The 20,645-nt window shown below is 35.1% G+C and overlaps 2 protein-coding genes and 1 non-coding gene across 5 annotated transcripts; 2 read left to right on the forward strand and 1 right to left on the reverse strand.

Annotated features, from left to right (window-relative positions):
* The first annotated feature begins 52 nt into the window (after positions 1-52).
* On the forward strand, positions 53-14,363 carry LOC106166969 (uncharacterized). Of its 3 annotated transcripts, none has more exons than XM_087008352.1 (8): positions 53-1,168; positions 1,571-1,735; positions 2,063-2,146; positions 2,419-2,541; positions 2,907-3,091; positions 3,368-3,810; positions 9,057-9,294; positions 13,684-14,363. In XM_087008352.1, the coding sequence occupies exons 1-8, from the start codon at positions 53-55 to the stop codon at positions 14,120-14,122; spliced, it is 2,793 nt and encodes a 930-aa protein (XP_086864478.1). In that variant the 3' UTR covers positions 14,123-14,363. The 3 variants fall into 3 exon arrangements, with proteins under 3 accessions (XP_086864478.1, XP_086864479.1, XP_086864480.1); XM_087008353.1 differs by having other exon boundaries at positions 3,368-3,693; XM_087008354.1 differs by having other exon boundaries at positions 1,007-1,168; positions 1,498-1,735.
* A 1,864-nt stretch (positions 14,364-16,227) lies between these two features.
* On the reverse strand, positions 16,228-17,939 carry LOC106170320 (chitin deacetylase 8). The gene has a single exon (XM_013550159.3). The coding sequence runs from the start codon at positions 17,594-17,596 to the stop codon at positions 16,529-16,531; it is 1,068 nt and encodes a 355-aa protein (XP_013405613.1). The 5' UTR covers positions 17,597-17,939; the 3' UTR covers positions 16,228-16,528.
* A 2,416-nt stretch (positions 17,940-20,355) lies between these two features.
* Trnal-aag (transfer RNA leucine (anticodon AAG)) lies at positions 20,356-20,437 on the forward strand. Its single transcript has one exon. It is a non-coding gene; the product is annotated as a tRNA-Leu (tRNA).
* Positions 20,438-20,645: the final 208 nt, after the last annotated feature.

Raw genomic sequence — 20,645 nt, forward strand, 5'->3', positions numbered from 1 at the left:
GAAGCTCATTTATCTTGAAATAGGCCGACACTTGTCCCCTTCGTCGCTTAAAATGGCCACCAAATCACACTATTTCACTACCTGTGACGGAAAACTGCTGACACTTTCTTGGGGAGCACGAGGAAATAACGATCTTTCTGAAATTAGAGGTACTTTTTACAACTTTGATCTTGCAACTTGCAGGTTTTGTGGTGACGCGGAAAGTGGCTCTCCTGTTGATATTTCATATAACCCAGGAGTGAATTTTGATGTTCTAAAAGTTTGCAAGGTTAAAGAAATTTCAACAGGACAAAACATAAACTGCATACTTCTTCAGAGATCAGAGAGGAAAGTAAACCAGGGGCACGTTTATTATGTGATTACAACAAGTGAAAACAACTTAATTTGCATCAGAAAGTTTTCTGACAAACAAAATCTCTCTCAGCTGCTTTTGTTAAACTCAGAGGAATTACAGTTATTTGATGGACCAAATGTGCTATGGATTGAAGGCCTAACTGTAAGTTTTACACATAATTACCCAAATTCAACAAATACTGTTGTATGTAAAGTGGATTTACCGGTACACGTTTCAGCACTTTTGGAGTTAAAGTGGGCTTCATTGATCCCTGACTCATGGGATTCACAGGTGTACATTCTTTGCAAGACCCAGAGCAGTGTTAAAGAGCATGAAAGGATGGATCAGGACATTTCTGATAGTGACAGTGAAGACGACTGTTTTAAATTTTATGGCTTTATCATCAAGAAAAATGGTGCTGTCTTTTCTAGAAGTGTGGAAGACAAAGTTAGTTTTGTTGTAGAGCAAACCCCAACAAACTTATTTCCAGACATATATGCAGACATAATAAGCTGTATGACAGTGCAGCACTTAGGCACTCCCAAAAGGACAAGTCAGTCAGAATTGTCAGCATGGTATATAACCAAGACACATGCCCAGTCTTCAGATATGGACACAAGTTATTCTGCAAATACTTTCAGTTCAGATGTTTTTGCTTGCACAACTCATGGTCAGCTGCTGCAGTTTCAAAATGGACTTGTCCACAGATGCGTCCAAATGCCTTTTAATGATGCTGTTGATGTTAAAGTGGTGGAGACCATGGGTGGTCAGTGTAATGTGGTAGTGGCCTCTGCAACTGGACAGTTGATTGTTTTCGATGAGCTCCATTTAAAGGTATATTTTAGCAATCATGATGGCTGTTTTATCATTTGTTACTCATGGTTTATAAAGTTCCTTGGGACTTTATGTGGAGATTATTTGAAATAATTGTTGTAGTCTTTTTAATAAAACAATCTGTTTCTCATTATATTATCTCCTCTACCACATTTGCTTTGCTCTAGTTGCAGATGGCAGATGCACATGGGATTGTGTTCACATATAATAGTGGCTCACCTAACGCATTTACTTTTTCATTTGCATCAGATGCCAGTTAATTTTTAAGAGAAATGTTCACATTATCTGGTTACACCTTTGAATAAAAATAATTTTTAAATGTATATCAGGTTGAAACCATCAAGAAAGTCTAACAAGGTTTGCTGATCTGGAATTGACTCATGTTGTCCTGTGGTTTTACAGCAGGTAGATTTGTTCCAAGATGTCAAGAAAGTTTTGGTGGATGATTTTATTGGATGTGGCTCGGACCAAGTATTGCTGGTGTACAACAATGCAGATGGTACAGAGGGCATGGTCACACAGTTCCTGCTGACAGATTTTTGCCTGCATAAATTTGATTCTGAACAGGTTGGTAAACCAAGGTGTTTGTAGACAAATAGAAATGAGTTTTAGGGAAATTTGGAATTGTGTAGTATTTTAAAAGTGGCACATTGGACATTTGAGTAAATGATTATTATGATATCCCCCAGCCCCCAATCCCCCCCCCCCCACCCCACCCAAAAAAAGAAAGAAAGAAAAGAAAAAAGAAAAACCCCTGTAAAGTTATAACTGTGGAAGATGTTCACAATTTATTTGATGTTAATATTAATGTTGGAATTTATGTCATTTTCTGTACCTTTCTTGATAAAATAATTCTACTAATTAATTATTACTAGTAATAATAAACACTGTCAGGTGAATGCAGATATTGAAGTGCCCTGCACTGATCATGAGGAAAATCTCCAAAGAACTGCACAGGCTCTGGAAGCCAGATTGCAGGTAATTAAACTCCTTTGTCACTTTCTCTTTTCTTCCTACTCTGAAAAACTACACAGTGGCCAGTTTTTTTTTTTTTTTTCATTTTCTGTATGTCATAACACAAACATTAAGATAATATGGAGATTTTAAAATCAAGTAGCTGACATGCAATGGCTCTGAAGCTCAGTGACCAATCGTAGTGTTAATTTCATGGTCAAATTACATTTCAGAAACTTCTTATTTTAATCAAATAATGATTGATCTGTGTCATGTGGTAATTGGTATTATTTTAGGCTGGCCTGTCAGCAGTAAGGGAGGCAGAATATTTGTGCAGGAAGAAGCAGAGTTTGATAGAACGCACATGCCAGAATATAGAGAATATGAATCTGGGTAGAAAAGTGCCAATCACTTGTGAAGTAAGAGATATCAGTAAATAAAATTATGACACGGAAATATGGAGAAAATATTATAGACTAGTGTTTTTTAATTGCATAATAATATATTTTATGTTGTAAACATTGATAAACTTTGAGCTATTCCATTCAAGTGACCAAAGGTAGGAGGACAGGGTATTTTGAAGTTGATCTAAAGGTCTATAAATAGAACAAAGTGTAATTTGACAGCACTACATTTAATTGCAGCACATTCAATAAAGAATATCCCTTACTTAGTGCACCTTATGACTTGGGGCTGTTATTCTATTGTATATAGTTTTTTTTGACCAGTTCCTGCAGTTAAAGAATTGTTCACTTTTAAAAGATATTCAAAACTACATTATCAGCCACATCTTGTACATCTGGTGGGTCCAGTAAGGGAAGCTGATCATGGTGATAACACAGGTACCAGTTCCTCTGGTTTGACCAAAGGCTATCAGTGTCTAGACACCCTTGAAGTGAGGGATACCTGGCAGAGATTGGTTCATGAGAAGTGGGTGATTGGTGTTGATCTGGAAAATGTGTCACAAATGTGAGTTGTTTGCATAATAATGGTTTGTTAAATTACTGCCACTAGTGGCAGATCTTTTGTATCATGCAGATCTTGTTGAGATTCATTTTGAAATAAAAAACGGTTTATTTGCCAAGAGGTATTTTGCCTACAAGAAAGATCATGAATGGCCTTTCATTTGATAGCTCACTGAAATATGTCAGTTAACCTAGTGATAGTTATGGGAATAATTATTGAAATGACTTTGTTAAGCATTTAATCATATTATTGTGTATTTTCTTTTTCATTTCATTTCAGTGATTGCTTTGACATCTGGATTTCTATTGTCCCTTGTGCCAATAGTAATGTGCAGCACATGGAATCTCATGCCAAAGTCCAAGCTTTATCATCAAAGAGAGAGAAATTAAATCACCATAATTTTGATGGAGACTCAATTCCAGAAAAGAGACTGAAATTTAAGATGGATTCAAAGAAATCCAAACAGTGTCTTGTTCATGGGGAAGAGATTAGCGTTGCTGCTTGGGCAGAAATTCCACAATTTGGTGTCAACCCCCAAGTCAGTTGTAACTTGATTCTCCATTGGTCAGAGAGTGATCATGGTAACCATGGTGCTGACCCAGTTAGTAAGTCATTCATGAGAATCTGTGGTCAGGTGACACTAAGTTTTCAAAATGTTGCTGACATTGGCAATGACAAATTTTATGTCAGAATGAGAGAGAAAGATCTGAATAAACTTTCAGGTATGTCTTAGTAAGACAGCTACATAATTGAAAATCTGTTAAATGTAAATATTGTTTTGACAAGAGCATGAAGTTTCTGAAGCAGAAATGTTGTAATTATAATCTTAACTATAGTTTAAAGAATTATGTTGGATTTTTATGTACAGACACAGATGTGTCTGTACATATAGCCATCATCTGCGTCTGTCGTTGCCGTCGTCGCTGTCGCCGTCGTCGCCGTCGCCGTCGCCGTGCACTTTTACCGATAACACGATAAGTGGAAAACCATTTTACCTTTTGACTTGAAACTTGCAGAACTGATGAATATTCATAATACGCAGGTCAAGTTCGAAAATCAGCATGATCGGGTCACTTTTAGGGAATTTATGCAGTTTTTTCACTTTTTTCAGCATATATGCAGCACCGATAACACGATAAGTGGAAAACTATTTTACCTTTTGACTTGAAACTTACAGAACTGATGAATATTCATAATACGCAGGTCAAGTTCGAAAATCAGCATGATCGGGTCACTTTTAGGGAATTTATGCTGTTTTTTTCACTTTTTTCAGCATATATGCAGCATCGATAACACGATAAGTGGAAAACCATTTTACCTTTTGACTTGAAACCTACAGAACTGATGAATATTCATAATACGCAGGTCAAGTTCGAAAATCAGCATGATTGGGTTATTTTGAGGGAATTTATGCTGTTTTTTCACTATTTTCAATATAAATGCAACACTGATAACACAATATAAGAAAAACGGATTGGCCAATTGTAATTATACTCACAGGAGTGGTCAATCTTACTAAAACGCAGGTTGAGTTCGAAAATCAGCATAATCGGGCCATTATTTTAGAAGTTATACTGTTTTTTTCACATTTCCTCAGATTCAATTCTTAAGCATGTTAACAGTCTCATTATTTAACTAATAAGATGCCTAAAAGTGTTTGTTTGATATTTCCTGTATCTTTACAACATTGTTAGTTGATTATGTAAAAAACATGGTAAACTTGTTATCATGTATTGTGTAATAAAGTGTCAAAAATGGAAATAAACTCATATCATTGCAGTTTGTCAGATTCAATCATCCACTATGTTCAGAATCTCAGAATGGAGGAAATTGGACATTTAACACTGTTCTATTGATACTTTTCCCATCTTATCAATTTTTTTAGTTGGTCATATAAAAATGGCAGTAAAATGTTTATTTTGTTTTATGTTAAAAAAGTGTTAAAAATGGAAATAAACCCATTTCAGAACAGTGCTATCTTGTTTAGCATATATGCAGCACCGATAACACGATAAATGGAAAACCATTTTACCTTTTGGCTTGAAACTTACAGAACTGATGAATATTCATAATACGCAGGTCAAGTTCGAAAATCAGCATGATCGGGTCACTTTTAGGGAATTTATGCTGTTTTTTCACTTTTTTCAGCATATATGCAGCACCGATAACATGATAAGTGGAAAACCATTTTACCTTTTGGCTTGAAACTTACAGAACTGATGAATATTCATAATACGCAGGTCAAGTTTGAAAATCGGCATGATTGGGTTATTTTTAGGGAATTTATGCTAATTTTTCACTTTTTTCAGCATATATGCAGCACCGATAACACGATAAGTGGAAAACCAATTAACCTTTTGGCTTGAAACTTGCAGAACTGATGAATATTCATAATAGGCAGGTCAAGTTCGAAAATCAGCATGATTGGATCATTGTTAGGGAATTTATGCTGTTTTTTCACTTTTTTCAGCATATATGCAGCACTGATAACACAATAAGTGGAAAACCATTTTACCTTTTGGCTTGAAACTTACAGAACTGATGAATATTCATAATACGCAGGTCAAGTTTGAAAATCGGCATGATTGGGTTATTTTTAGGGAATTTATGCTAATTTTTCACTTTTTTCAGCATATATGCAGCACCGATAACACGATAAGTGGAAAACCAATTAACCTTTTGGCTTGAAACTTGCAGAACTGATGAATATTCATAATAGGCAGGTCAAGTTCGAAAATCAGCATGATTGGATCATTGTTAGGGAATTTATGCTGTTTTTTCACTTTTTTCAGCATATATGCAGCACTGATAACACAATAAGTGGAAAACTGTTTTTTCTTTTGGCTTGAAACTTACAGAACTAATGAATATTCATAATACACAGGTCAAGTTTGAAAATCAACAAGATTGGGCAATTTTTATGGAAGTTATCCTGTTTTTTTTTTTTTTTTTTCAATTTTTTCAGCACTTTTGTAACACCGATAACTTGATAAGTGTAAAAATGTTTTTCCTTTTGGATTGAAATTTACAGAACTGGTGAATATTTATAATACGCAGGTCAAGTTTGAAAATTGGCATGATTGGACTATTTTAACAAAAGTAATGCTGTTTTTTTCCTTTATTCAGCATACATGCAACACTGATAACGCATTTTAAGGAAAACCAATCAGCCTTTTATCTTGCAACTCACAGGAGTGATCAATCTGACCAGTATACAGATCAAGTTTGAAAATAAGCTTGATCAGTTAAGTTTTGATGAAGTTATTAGCCTTTTTGTATATAAGTGGTTTTTCTTCAGATTTAATTCTTAAGCATGTTAACAGTCTCATTACAGAACTAATTGGATATGTAAAAGTGTTGTTTTAACATTTTCTGCTTCTTAACAATATTGTTAGTTGATTATATAAAAATGACGGTAAACCTATTATAGTGCATTGTGTAATAAAGTATCAAAAATGGAAAGGAACTCATCATTGCAGTTTGTCAGATTCAATCATTCACTATGTTCAGAATCTCCAAATGGAGCAAATTGGACATTATAAATTGTTCTATTTATATTTTTCCTATGTCAACAATTTTCCTAGTTGATCATATAAAAATGACAGTAAATTGATTATTGTTTTATGTAAAAAAGGTGTTGAAAATGGAAAGAAAATCATTTCAGTACAGTTATCTCTTGTTAACATTTTGGCATTTTGAAAGTGTGACTCTGAACTTCCATGTCCTTGGAGACCTTTCCGTATCACATTTTCTGAATATCCATGATACTTTTTTTTTTTTTTTATAAAAAAATTGATGGTTTATTGCTGGTAAGTATTATGTTATATTGCATGAAAGTTGAAGAAAACCCTACTTTGTACACTGCTGCCAGGATAGCGATTAAGGGAAAACCATGTTACTTATGATAATCAACCTTACTGAAAAGACTGAAGTGCAGCTTGTGTTGGAAAACCATTGTAATTGTTTTCTGTTTTGAAAGCAATGCAGTAGAGTGCTATTTGGTGCAATAAATGTATATGGATAGTAGGCAGTTAATTCAGGGTTGTAAAGTAATTTGCTTAATTGATTTTCAAGTTATTTCAGGGTTATAAAATAATTTGCTTAATTGATTTTCAAGTGGCCATTAAATGAGATTACATAAACACACATTGAGATTTCATTGTAAAGTCCCATAGGTTTAGCTCTCTTAACTGTGTCACATAATTAGGAATCGATTATTATTATGCAGGTAAATGTTATTTAATATTGAAAATAAGTTTACAAAAGAAAAATTTTGTGTAACGCTTACATTAATGTTAAGATGAATAACAGTGCCTTATTATTCTCAAACTCAATAGGGTTATTCATATCATGTTAGTAATTGTACAGCTAGATTAAAAGTTTGAATAGCAGCTTTATTGGTATTTTTTGTTGTTTTATTTTACATTTTCTTTTAATTTTTTTTTCAAACACTAGCATCTTCAAGATGACACTTTCAACTGTCATCCACCAGAAGCGCTGTGTATTTTGTTTTTCCACATTAGCAGTTGTGTTGGTTTTTATGTCTTTAAACATTGTGTAATATTATTTTATGCACTGTCATCATTTTTCACATATAGGGATTTTCATTATGTGAATTTGAAGTCTCACATATGGTCCTGAAACTGAATCTTATTGACCATGTTATTCTGTTGTATATATTTTTGAAATTTTTATCTTTTACCTACTGGCATTTTCAGTGTGGGACTTATAACTCCCAAGGGTATGTAACAGTTCACTTTTATTGATACTACCTGTTGTGCAATATTTGCAACTTGACTTTACAGTTAAAGGGATAATAACTGTTCTTTTTTGGCAAATAATTTTTTTTCTAAAAAGTTTTTTTTGTTAAAATCTCTTAAGAAATTATTACAAAGTATAGCCACCTATGGAGGTCACATGGTCTGATGACAAGTTCAGATATCAGAATAATAGCTATGACTGCCCTTTTTGTGGTAAAACAAAATATATTATATTTCTGTGACTTGTTTACACTGTTTAAACTGAAGTTGGATGATTCATATCATGGTTATGCAGCTAGACTGAATTGAGCTTTAGTGGAATATTTTTGTAATTTTTTCTTTAATTTTTAATTTTTCAAACTGGCATTTTCAAGATGTGACTTATCACTCCCATCCACCAGGAGCCCTGTACTGTAACTTTGTAACACTTTCTGTATTTTTTTAACTTACAAGTATGATTATATATATATATATATATATATATATATATATATATATATTTTTTTTTTAAATTGAGTTTAAGCAATGAGTTTAAGAAATATTCACTTTATCTCATTCTGGCATTTCCAAAGTTTAACTCTTAGCAGCCTCAAGCCTTAGGGACTATTTCCACACCCTATCACGCTAACTGTGGATCGATGTATCTCCAAGGGAATTCTCGCTAAATTGCAATCAATGTAAGTGGCTTAGCTGTCTGTCACGCCTACTGAAACTGGCATGCCAGAATCCTAAGCCGCTTAAACTGAAAGCAATTTAGTGAGAAACCCCTTGGAGTTGGATTGATCCTGTTAGATTGATCTAGGTATGGGAACTCAGTCTAATGCTTGTTTCACATTTTACTTTCATCCTAATTCAATGTTATGCAGAATTAGAATTTGATGTTGGCTATGCAGTTACAGTAAGCATAATACATTAATGCATCAAAATTGACAGTATCCTATTTCCTGCGCTTTTTTTCTGTTTTTTGTCTGTACATTTGACAGCTTTGCTGCCTTGTTTTTAATGTAGACAATGAAAAAAAATATATGATTGGCTGTTGTAATAAGAGTGAAATTTAAAAATAGAAAAGGACAAATGTACACTTGATTCTTTTGAGGGACTTTGTGAAAACTAATGAATGATTATGATTTATGATAAAGAAAAGAAAAAGAAATGTTAAATAGTTTCATGGACAAACAATAATTTCTCTTTTCCTTGATATATTTCAGGCACTGAAATCTCCAGAAACATCTTAGCTTTAGACATAGTGCAAGAAACTTTTCCTCTTCAGTTTAAGTCTACTGTCTCCAGTCTTCCTAATCTGCCATCTTGGATCCAAAAATCTGGTCTGGTATATGTAGCATATTTAGAAAGCTATGCTGGGGACGCCGAGGGACCTTTTCATCATATAAGGGTCAGGGTTGTGCATCTGGAGAGGCACAGAGCTACAGTGGAAGTAAACGCATGGTGAGGAAAATTTGATTTTAAGGTTTCTTTATATTAACATGCTTTATTATAAATTATGATGATGGTAAATGGTATTTCAACTGATCAAACAGCTTTAACACAGGCAAAGTAATGTATTTTTAGAAAGATTGTGATAGTGTGTAAGTGAGCACAATCTTGCACATTTCAGACTTAAGCTTTGTCATTGGTAAAAGCTGAGGGTGGTGTTGTTTATCGAGCAGGATTTTAACTTATTACTTTAAGTCATTAAATGTCACATATAAATGAGAGCTCACACACATACTCAGACATATTCTCCAAGGATAAGATAAGAGATGGAAAAAACCAATGAAATGCATTTAAAAGAATGTTCTGAGGTAAGGCATTTTTATATTTTTATATGAATTTTTATGTACAGACACAGATGTGTCTGTACATATAGCCATCATCTGCGTCTGTCGTCGCCGTCGCCGTCGTCGCCGTCGTCGCCGTCGCCGTGCACTTTTACCGATAACACGATAAGTGGAAAACCATTTTGCCTTTTGATTTGAAACTTGCAGAACTGATGAATATTCATAATACGCAGGTCAAGTTCGAAAATCAGCATGATCGGGTCACTTATAGGGAATTTATGCTGTTTTTTCACTTTTTTCAGCATATATGCAGCACTGATAACACGATAAGTGGAAAACCATTGTACCTTTTGGCTTGAAACTTACAGAACTGATGAATATACATAATACGCAGGTCAAGTTCGAAAATCAGCGTGATTGGGTCATTTTTAGTGAATTTAGGCTATTTTTTATTCTCTTTTTTCAGCATATATGCAGCACCGATAACACCATAAATGGAAAACCATTTGACCTTTTGGCTTGAAACCTACAGAACTGATGAATATTCATAATACGCAGGTCAAGTTCGAAAATCAGCATGATTGGGTCATTTTTAGTGAATTTAGGCTATTTTTTCACTTTTTTTCAGCATTTTTGCAACACTGATAACACAATAAATGAAGAGCTGTTTTACCCTTTGGCTTGAAACTTACAGAACTGATAAATATTCATAATACGCAGGTCAAATTCGAAAATCAGCACGATCGGGTCACTTATAGGGAATTTATGCTGTTTTTTTTTCACTTTTTTCAGTATATATGCAACACTGATAACACAATATAAGAAAAACAGATTGGCCAATTGTCATTATACTCACAGGAGGGGCCAATCTTACTAAAACGCAGGTTGAGTTTGAAAATCAGCATAATCATTCCATTATTTTAAAAGGTAATCTTGTTTTTTCACATTTCCTCACATTCAATTCTTAGGCATGTTAACAGTCTCATTATTGAACTAATAAGATACGTAAATGTGTTTGTTTGGCATTTCCTGCATCTTTACAACATTGTTAGTTGATTTTGTAAAAATGATGGCAAACTTGTTATCATGTATTGTGTAATAAAGTGTCAAAAATGGAAATAAACTCATATCATTGCAGTTTGTCAGATGCATTCATCCACTATGTTCAGAATCTCAGAATGGAGGAAGTTGGGCATTTAAAACTGTTCTATTGATACTTTTCCCATCTCATCAATTTTCTTCATTGGTCATATAAAAATGGCAGTAAACTGTTTATTTTGTTTTATGTTTAAAAAGTGTTAAAAATGGAAATAAACCCATTTCAGAACAGTGCTGTATTGTTTACATTTTGGCATTTTCAATATGTGACTTTGAAGTTCCATGGGCCTGAAGGCTTTTGCTAGTCACATTTTCTGAATAACCATGATACTAATATTTTATAATTAAAAATTGATGGTCATTATGCTGTAAAACATTATGTAATATTGCATGAAAATTTGAAGAAACCCCTATTTTGGGCACTGCTCCCATGATGACCATTTAAGGAAAATCATGTCACTTACTGTTCTCAAACTTACAGGAAAGAAACATGGGACTAAAATACAGCTCCAGTAGGCAATGCAGTCTGTTTGGTAAATTTTTCTGGCAATTAAACAGTTTTTTGTGAAAATTAAATTTTTCACTTATTGGCATTTTCAAGGTGTGACTTTGAAGTTCCATGATCCTGAAGACCTTTGCTTGTCACATTTCCTGAATATCCGTGATACTAATATTTTATAATTAAAAATTGATGGTCATTATGCTGTTAAACATTATGTAATGTTGCATCAAAATTTGAAGAAACCCCTATTTTGGGCACTGCTCGATCCCATGATGACCATTTAACAAAAATCATGTCAATTACTGTTCTCAAACTTGCAGGAAAGAAACATGGGTCTAAAATACAGCTTCAGTTGGCAATGCAGTCTGTTTGGTAATTTTTTCTGGCAATTAAACAGTTTTTTGTGAAAATTTAATTTTTCACATATTGGCATTTCCAAGGTGCGACTTAGAACCTCCACGGGCTTGAAGACCCGTGCTAGTCACATTTTGTGAAAATCCATGACACTTATATTTTATTATTAAAAATCGATGGTCATTATGCTGTTAAGCATTATGTAATGTTGCATCAAAATAGCAGAAAACACAATTTTTGGTGCTGCTGCCTTGATGACCATTATGGAAAAACCGTGTTACTTATGACTGTCAAACTTTCAAAAAAGAAACACAGGACTAAAATGCAGCCTGAGTTAGAAAAGCAGTCTAATTGGCTTCTTTTTCTGGAAGTTATACATTTTAGTGTTATATTCATTATCTTTTTTGGCATATTCATTATGGGACTCTGAGCTCCCATGGACATGAAGCCAAATGGTAATCATATTTTCTACATGTCCATCCTATTTATAGTCAATAAACAAAAATTGGTGATAATTATTCTCTAATTTATTATGTAATGTTACATCAAAATTGACGATCTTTTTGCACTGCCACTGCAAACATTATGAAAAGAAAACTGTGCTACTTATTATAATTTTAAACTTACAAGTACGATTTTTAGGATTGGCCTTCAGCTCATGAGAAAACCAGCTCTATCGGATTATCATGTTTATTGTATTTATGCATTTTTTGTGAAATTTTCATTTTTCTCATTCTGGCACTTTCTAAGTATAAACTTGAACTCTGATGGGCCTGAAGCCTTATGCTTTTACTTTCGTCTGTGTTACCTGTTGTGCATAAGTTGATGTTGACTGTGCAGTTAAACATAATGTATTATTGCATCAGGATTGGTAGTCTCCTATTTTGGGCATTATGGTTTTGTGCTTTTCTTAAGGTGTGACTTATGGGCCTGAAGACCTTTGAGTGGGTCAGTCTGTAAATTACCCTTGGGTATCACTAGATTAATTTCAGAGTTATAAAGTCATTTGCTTTAATAGGCCATTAAATGAGATTACGTAAAGCACACTTGTTGATATTTCCCTGTAAACTCCCAAAGGTAAAGCTCTTTGCTAGATTAATAATAAGGAAGCAGTGATAATTATGCAGGTAAATTTTGTTTAATATTGCAAATAAGTTTTAAATATATATATATATATATATATATATATATATATATATATATATATATATATATATATATATATATATATATCAAACTGGAAGATTAAAAGTTTGAATAGCAGCTTCATTGGAATTATATTTACCTCAAGCTCTGCCAAGGAGGTTATATTTTCACCCCTGTTTGTCTGTCATCCACATAACACAAAAAGTTATGGACTGATTTTGCAGAAATTTTCAGGAACTGTCGGAAGTGGGCCAAAGAGGACAATGATTAATTTTTGGTGGTGGTCCGGATCAATAATCAATCAATTATCAATATAATCAACAATTGCTGCCTTGGCAGAGGTCTGCACTCTCAAAGTGCTTTTCTAGTTTTGTTGTTTTCCTTTATAATTTTTTCTCAAACACTTGCATTTGTGACTTTTAGCCCCAGGCAGGCTCTCATCTGCCTGGGGCTCTGCACATTTTCTGTATTTCTACATAAGCAGTTGTATTGTTTTTTATGTCTTTAAACATTATGTAATATTATTTTATGCACTGTCATCATTTTTCAAATATTGAGACTTTCATAATGTGAATTTGAACTCTCATGGTCCTGAAACTGTAATCTTATTGAAGGGGTGGATTGAGACCATCTTCTGGGTCTTCCGGAAGACAGTCAGGTTATTAAGTTTATATTGACTGGTATCTATTTTTTCTGTTGGAAGACCATCAAAATGGAGGATGGATCAACATAGATACTTTGTAATACTGTCAGAAAATATCTCTGGGTCCGCTCCTGTTATTGACCATGTTACCTGTTGTGCAAGATTAAAATTCAGTGTTGACTGACAGTGCTATTATAAGCATTATTTATTATTGCATCAAAATTGACAAAATGACCTTTTTTGCATCTTTATTTTCTGTTTTTTGTCTGTACATTTGACAGCTTTGCTGCCTTGTTTTATTATTAAAATTTCAGGGATCAAAATCAGCTGCTGCTTCTAGTCCATACCCTGTATGGGCATCTCCCAGATGATGTTATTATCTTACCATATCACCATGGTGACACCAAAAGGGTTGCCATGGAAACTGTGCTTCATCACATGACAACAGAGCAGGCCAAAATTAGGGAGTCTTTCATGCAGCTTATAAAGGATGCTGAGAAAGAAAAGAGTCAGAAATCTGCAGCTTCACAACAGGTTGACTTGACAAGTGAAGGACTCGATGAAAAAATGGATACTAGTGACAAAGATCCTGCTAAAGTTCGTGATGAATTTCAAAGGCAGCAAAAACATACAATGGGCAGTGGTTCTGGTGAAATTGTTGTTGATGGTGGAAAATATTTAGAGGCTATGAAAGGCATCCTCGATTTGCAGATGTTAACTGACCATGCAATGTGTTCTTACACAGAAAAATAATCATTTGATTTAATTGTTTATTAGGTCATTATTATTATTTATTTGATTTATTTATCGTTATTCTTTGTGGTAGATACAGACATGGGACAAGATGTTATTGCTACACAAAATGTATATATTTAGTTAATTGACATATGAACATTTGAACGCGTTGGTATTTTAACCATTTTAAGAATCTTTTTTACTATTTTGAAGATCTTTGTATATTTGTTAAAAGATACATTAAAGATATGCTGGTTTACTGAGTAGTTGGTACAATGATCTCATATTTGTCATTTGTTTAAATAACATAGACAAACATAAAATCAACATTAAAAAAATTAACTGATTTTGAGGCGCATGATATTTTGAAAGACTACACCATTTATTTCTATTTTATCCAAATCATGATCAAAGTCGATAACTAAAAAGGGCTACATAGAAAAACAGGGTATGTTATTTTTTCGACTAGGTGTAAAATATATCGGACAATTTTTAGATTAGTTTTAAGTTTAGAATCACCTATGATAAGTATTGAAAAAAATGAAAAAAAAAAACTGTGAGGTAGATGCGGCACTGAGGTTACTAAATCAGCTCCGAATACCTCAGTCAATTATGACCATGATACGTTGCAAATATTCAAATTCATTCAATATAGATATGGTTATGTAACCCATCTCTTATTTTAATGGGATTAAAAAATTTTTTCAGCAACATCATTTGTCTTAGGACCCATCAAACGAGTTTAATGGGTACTTGGTTTATCCTTTTTTATGCTATATCATTTATTATCCATAATGCTTCCTCAGGAAGCGTACAGTACGGCTACACTTGTCAAACCTGAATCAAAAACTTTTTTATGTGACATGAAAATGGTGAAGTGGAAAACAAATGGCGCTTTGTTCAGACAAAGCTCTAGCGTATAATTGTGCCACATAGTGCCATTGGATGTTTGTCACTGTCCCGCGATATATAACTTTAAGTATGCCGTTACTTACACTTACTAAGCGAACTTTTTTTACTAGCTAATTAGTTGGAGGGTCAATGATTCATACCCTGCACTCTCCGTAGTTTATTACTTAAATCCTGTAGTCTCGGCGATTCGTTGTTTAAAAAAGGCATATGGCAATTTGGTTTTGTGGGTCTATTTTATTGCCTAAAACGCCCTGTGTCTACCCCAATGAAAGACACGACAATCTCATTGTGGTCGAGATATTTTACATCATTTTAATATGCTTATTTAGGCGATGGAAATAGCTTCTCTAATATTAGACCGCAGTTTTGGTTTCTCTTTCTCTAGTTACATATTCCTGATGTTTATCAATATTCATAATGCCCATTCTGTCACGAATCCACAAAGAAATTCGCAAAAAAAAAAAAGAAAAAAAAAGAAAAAAAAATGCACCATTTAACCAGCGTGATATAATCTTTACAACTATTAAATGCTAATAGATGCTACTAAATAAATAATTCTTATTTATCTTTCCGACCGCAGCCTTCAGACGAACAATATTAATGTTGACCGTTTCTGTCTTGACATCCTAGCGGTGAAGGCAACAATAACGGTACCTTCAATGTCTTCCATCACGCGAAGAAAGGTGACTGAACAGACTGTGTCATTGTGACTCTGGAGATGTCTTCAAACTTCTAAATGGTGTTTAGTATTCCTATCGTCCAAATTGACTCCTTATTTATATTGCTTAAAGCGTGACATTTTTTCATGACTTCGAATATGCCTTTATTTTGTATTTGCCTCATGAGGGGTTTTGTCCGTCTAATCAGCAATAGCCAACGTTGCTTTGTCACATGAATTATATGCAACAAACTATTTACAGATCTTCCATTTTTTTCTGAGGTGATTCGTAGTTTGAAAGACTTTTCTTTAGTTTTTATAGGCGTGCATACGGTGCATTTCCAATTAAAAAACAAATGAATAAAGAATTTAAAATGATTTTTAAATGTTAAAACAGATAAGAATAGGGAGAATTTAAGTTCTTTAGTTGTTTAAGATAAAAATAGCATTAAGTGTCTTCGACTTCGCGAACTTTCACTGCGAAACTAAATTCCACGCGTGGTTCTCTCCGATTCATGTTTTAGTTAACTTGTAAAATGACAAATATCTGGGATTTTGTGTAAAATATATATTTTATCAGTATTATTCATACAGCATACCATTTATTTTCGTGACAATAAATGCAATGTATCTGGGGATTAAAAGTTCCAGTTAGGATAAAGTCTATCATAGTTGGTGTTAGACATTCCATATCTCTAAATCTGAGTTCTATAATAAACATTTCCATGCATCTTGCATGTTGTATGTAATCACAGAGTATAATAACAAAGAAAAAAATCAGCATTGGACTAAACACAATTCAAGCATTTTGTCTGTAATTTTTCTATAATAAGATAAAAAGAAAAAAAAAACTCTCAGCATTGCTGACGCCTGCTTTTCCACGGCTGGAAGTTTTTGATATCGGCCAAGCGGGTCGGCTGTCGCATCCACTGAATCACTTGATACGAAGTCACCATGTAAACGTCTGGCATGCGGTTAATATAACGCATGAATTTTTTCAGTCCGCCTAATGTGAAGCGATTTTTCCTGTTAAACCATGTAGCGTGGACATAGACGCCGTAAGGTGCTCTGCGGTTGTTGTAGTAGTCGTTAAGGAAGTTGAGCAGAAGGTAGTTAAAGGTGTCTTCTTCCGTCGTCGTCCTGCAACTGTCGGCCATTCCGCAGGCTTTTCCGTCGACGCCGTACATGCGATTAAGCGGGATTTCCCAGAGCCCAGGATAGGGACGTCTAGGGCAGTTTCCAGGGGTGATATCACAGAGGTAGTTCTCTGGCGGGGTATCTAGGGTGTATGGCCATATGGGAGGGGTGTTGTGAATCTGCTCGGCGCTGTACTTGCCTGTTAACATGGAAGAGTCGTACGTAAAGTTGTTGTCGTAGAGCATTTTGAACTGGCTGTCGCCGCCGATTTGCAAGAACGGGGTCCTCATGCCACGAATTTCCTCAGGCGGCAGTCTGGCCTGATTGCTGATCATGTCCTTCTCGCCGACTATTTCCTCGACGTAATCGTTGTACGTCGCTTGATCCCACCAGGAGGGAGGGGAGCGATGGGAGATGCTGTGGCTGGCGATCTCGTGCCCTTCGTCCCAAAGTTTACGAATATGGTGATACACCGTATTCCCAACGCCAATATTCGATGTATAAAAGGTGCCACCGATGGTGCAGTTATTAGGGTTTCTCAGTGGATTGTTCTTCGGGAATAGTTCCTCGTAATAACGAATGTTGTTGAAATTCACGGAGTCGTCAAATGTAACCAAAACCATTTGGGGCGTGTCTTTGGGTCGAAATCCTGCTGGTGGCCGCGAGGTGGGACAATGGCATCGGGGCAGACGACAGGTGATGCGGTCGCAGACGGCAGCCTCAGAACGCTGGGCGTATTCTGCCAGAGTTATTAGCAGGAGCAGTGCGTTGAAGAACTTGTTCATTTTTGTATGAATAATTGAAAGCAACTGAAAAGATGTCTCTTTTCACAGAAAATTGCTACTCACGGCTTTTCTTCACAGCGGGTTGTATGTCTTTTGAGTTCAACTTCAGTGTAAAACGGCGACTTTTCTGGTCCTTCTGGTTCCGTTCTATTCTTTAAAAAAGGTCCGCAGTCTGAAGGCACTCTGTCTTCAGGGAAGCTGCGGGAAATTCCAAGCTCTGCTAGCGATATCCCGCACTCCTCCCTACAGCTAGCTGTCTTCTGGCCTGTACCAGTCTCCGCCTCAGAGCTATAACTGCGTATATCCCGAGTCCGGCTAAAACAACGGCGTTTGTTGTGCGGTAAAAAGGGGCCCTTAATGAGTTTCGTCACATCACAACACTGCACTCACGGTGTATACAGTGTACTCTTTGGACACAGATGAATACAAACACTCTTTCGTTTTTAAATTATTCATTAAATGGTCGTCTGTGTGGGTCTTTAATGAATTGTCCACAAGATGACTGGACTCTGTGGGACTGAAGCCACCCTGGTATGGAGTCACCCACACCATTGTTCACCTATAAGAAAATTATCATTGTGGATGTCACGAGAGAAAAACGTGGTATTCTCCCGGCAGTAGTTATAAGAGCTTCTGGTAATGGTTTTGCATTTTGGGCATTTTAGCTGTGATGTTGTCAAACAGTAGAATTCAAAGGGTTAGAATGCTTATGTGGCTGCCACTGGTTTATATTTTATTATTATTTTTATTTCAAACTGCAAAGTACAGCTCAACATATACTAAGTAGGCTGACACTGCAAGTCAGGAAGGGATGTCTACCTCTCATCGATCTTTGTCTCCGATGTCTGCATGTGTGGCACGGTGGTGGATTCACGGGACGGGATCCGTGTTTCCCGCGCATGATTTCAGCAATGTTCGCATGGTACACACACACACATTCGCGCGAACGCACTAATGACACCCAACGCTTGCATGTTCGCATAAATTGGAATTATTCACCGATGATCACAAATCAATGTAGACATCGGAATGAAAAGTGGGAGAGGGCAGAATTGGACATTTTAGCGGCTCCCTTTCTCTATGGCAGTAGCCTCATTGTAGCGATTAACAGAAACACAAATTCTCATGTCCGCCTCCGCATTCATTATGTTTCCCTTTTTATATACTCAATGCTGACAAGAATTGTATTTCTAGGATTGATAAATGCAGCAAAACATTCCAATCGTGAGTGTCGAGACCGCAGCTATTTCTACTGCTGTCGTTTCTCATGAAGTCCAGAACAACAGTCTCTTTATTGTAATTTGTTTTAACACGCGATTTTAACAAGACTGACAGAATAGATGTTATTGTTACATGAACCTTTTGTACCCCGGGGCGGGGCCAAGCTTCACTGATATGACTAACTTTTAAGACTATTTCTTATTCACTTAAAGGTATGTCGGTTTGACATGGACAATGAGAACATATGAGACAAACATTAACATATGCTACGCTTCCTCATTACCATGAGGAAGAGGCTTATGCTTTTTAACTTATATTTGTTGACACGTAAATGAACAATGATATGTAAAGGGACATTACCTTTCATATTTTGGTTTTTATACACCCTGTTTTTAAAATGACATTCAATGTTTCTAAAAAATAAAGCAAATCCCCAGCACTGCTTTAAGTGAAAATATAATGAATATATTTGACCGTTCACTCGGATGAAGCATGGCCAAAATTACGTTATTTTGTCCAATGGTGAAGTCAAAGGAAGAAGAAGCTTGAAGGTATTTACCAGCCATGAATGAATACTCCTCGAAAAAAAACAAAAACAAATTTTCTCCTTCTTTCAAATCATTTCTCGACCCGTTCCAGCACTTGGATGCGATGCCTTATTCCATTTTTAATTTAATGATTTAGTTTTACAAGGCAGGCTAGTCATTTAGATCTCCTTGCCTTAAGCACATTGTATGAGAAAATATCGACGTCAGATACTTTTATTTTCAGTGGTTTAATAGTTATTAAGGTCTGAGTTGGGAAAGATTTGTAGCTTTGCAGGGTTTTGAGATATAGAAATATGATTGTGGGAAACTTTCACGCTCGTGAAGTATACATTTAACTTTAAGACGTATGCTCATTCCAACAGTATGTTGTTTTTGATTAACGCTCTTTTCGACGATGGCCAGTTATAGAAAATTATCAAGGGTTCTGAATAATTGTATTTGTTTAAACGCCAAAAGTCCATAAACTGTCATTGAAACGTTTTTCAAATAATCAGCTTCTTGCGGAAGATGTAACATGAATAAGAAGACAAATGATAAAAAGACATAATTGAGAAAGGAAATTGACAAAATACTGAATGAATAAATGAAAGAACAAAATAACGCTATTCCATTTTTGCGAGTGTGAAGTATTGGGAATGTTATAAAACTCAAATGTTCAAAAGTAATTACGTAGTAATAAGAAGTATTATCTGACAGAAGTTATAACCTTTTCAGCTTAAAAAAGTGGTCAAGTAACAGGGCAATTAAAACAAAACAAAACAAAATAAAAAAAATAAATAAAAATACATCCCTTAAAAAGTTATAAACATGCTTAGCACAGAAGCCCCTTATTCCTACTAATGTTATTCACAGTAATATCTTCCATCAACAATTGATGCAAGACCACATTAATTAAGATATTTATCTATGAAAGAATCACTTGTTAACACTGAAATGCAAACGCATATTATGCTGGAGACGGTTCCGTGTACCGTTGAGGCAGACTTGACGGGTAGCGTGGCCGAGCGGTCTAAGGCGCTGGTTTAAGGCACCAGTCTCTTCGGAGGCGTGGGTTCGAATCCCACCGCTGCCAAATATTTTGTTTAGAAATGGTACATAGTGCATTAAATCATATAAATATGACACCTAGGTCGAGTTCGAAGTTGCCATTCGCAAATTATCTAAAAGGCAAATCTTTACGTAAAACTCCTTTACGTAAAACCGGGAGGAGTTATTTGCCAAATATGTGTTTTTTCCTCAAAATGAGCATCGTTGGTAGAATGGAAAGCGCACCAGTCTTT

Source organism: Lingula anatina, chromosome 3, assembly GCF_051362555.1.
Source record: "Lingula anatina isolate TDL-2025a chromosome 3, LinAna3.0, whole genome shotgun sequence".
NCBI lineage: Eukaryota > Metazoa > Brachiopoda > Lingulata > Lingulida > Lingulidae > Lingula > Lingula anatina.

Bases quoted from the DNA above. Each gene is read 5' to 3' on its own strand.
- LOC106170320 (XM_013550159.3), bottom strand. From the start codon at position 17,596: ATGAACAAGTTCTTCAACGCACTGCTCCTGCTAATAACTCTGGCAGAA.
- LOC106166969 (XM_087008352.1), top strand. From the start codon at position 53: ATGGCCACCAAATCACACTATTTCACTACCTGTGACGGAAAACTGCTG. The intron at 1,169-1,570 runs GTATATTTTAGC...GTGGTTTTACAG, and splicing joins TCGATGAGCTCCATTTAAAG to CAGGTAGATTTGTTCCAAGA. The intron at 2,542-2,906 runs GTAAGAGATATC...CTACATTATCAG, and splicing joins AAGTGCCAATCACTTGTGAA to CCACATCTTGTACATCTGGT.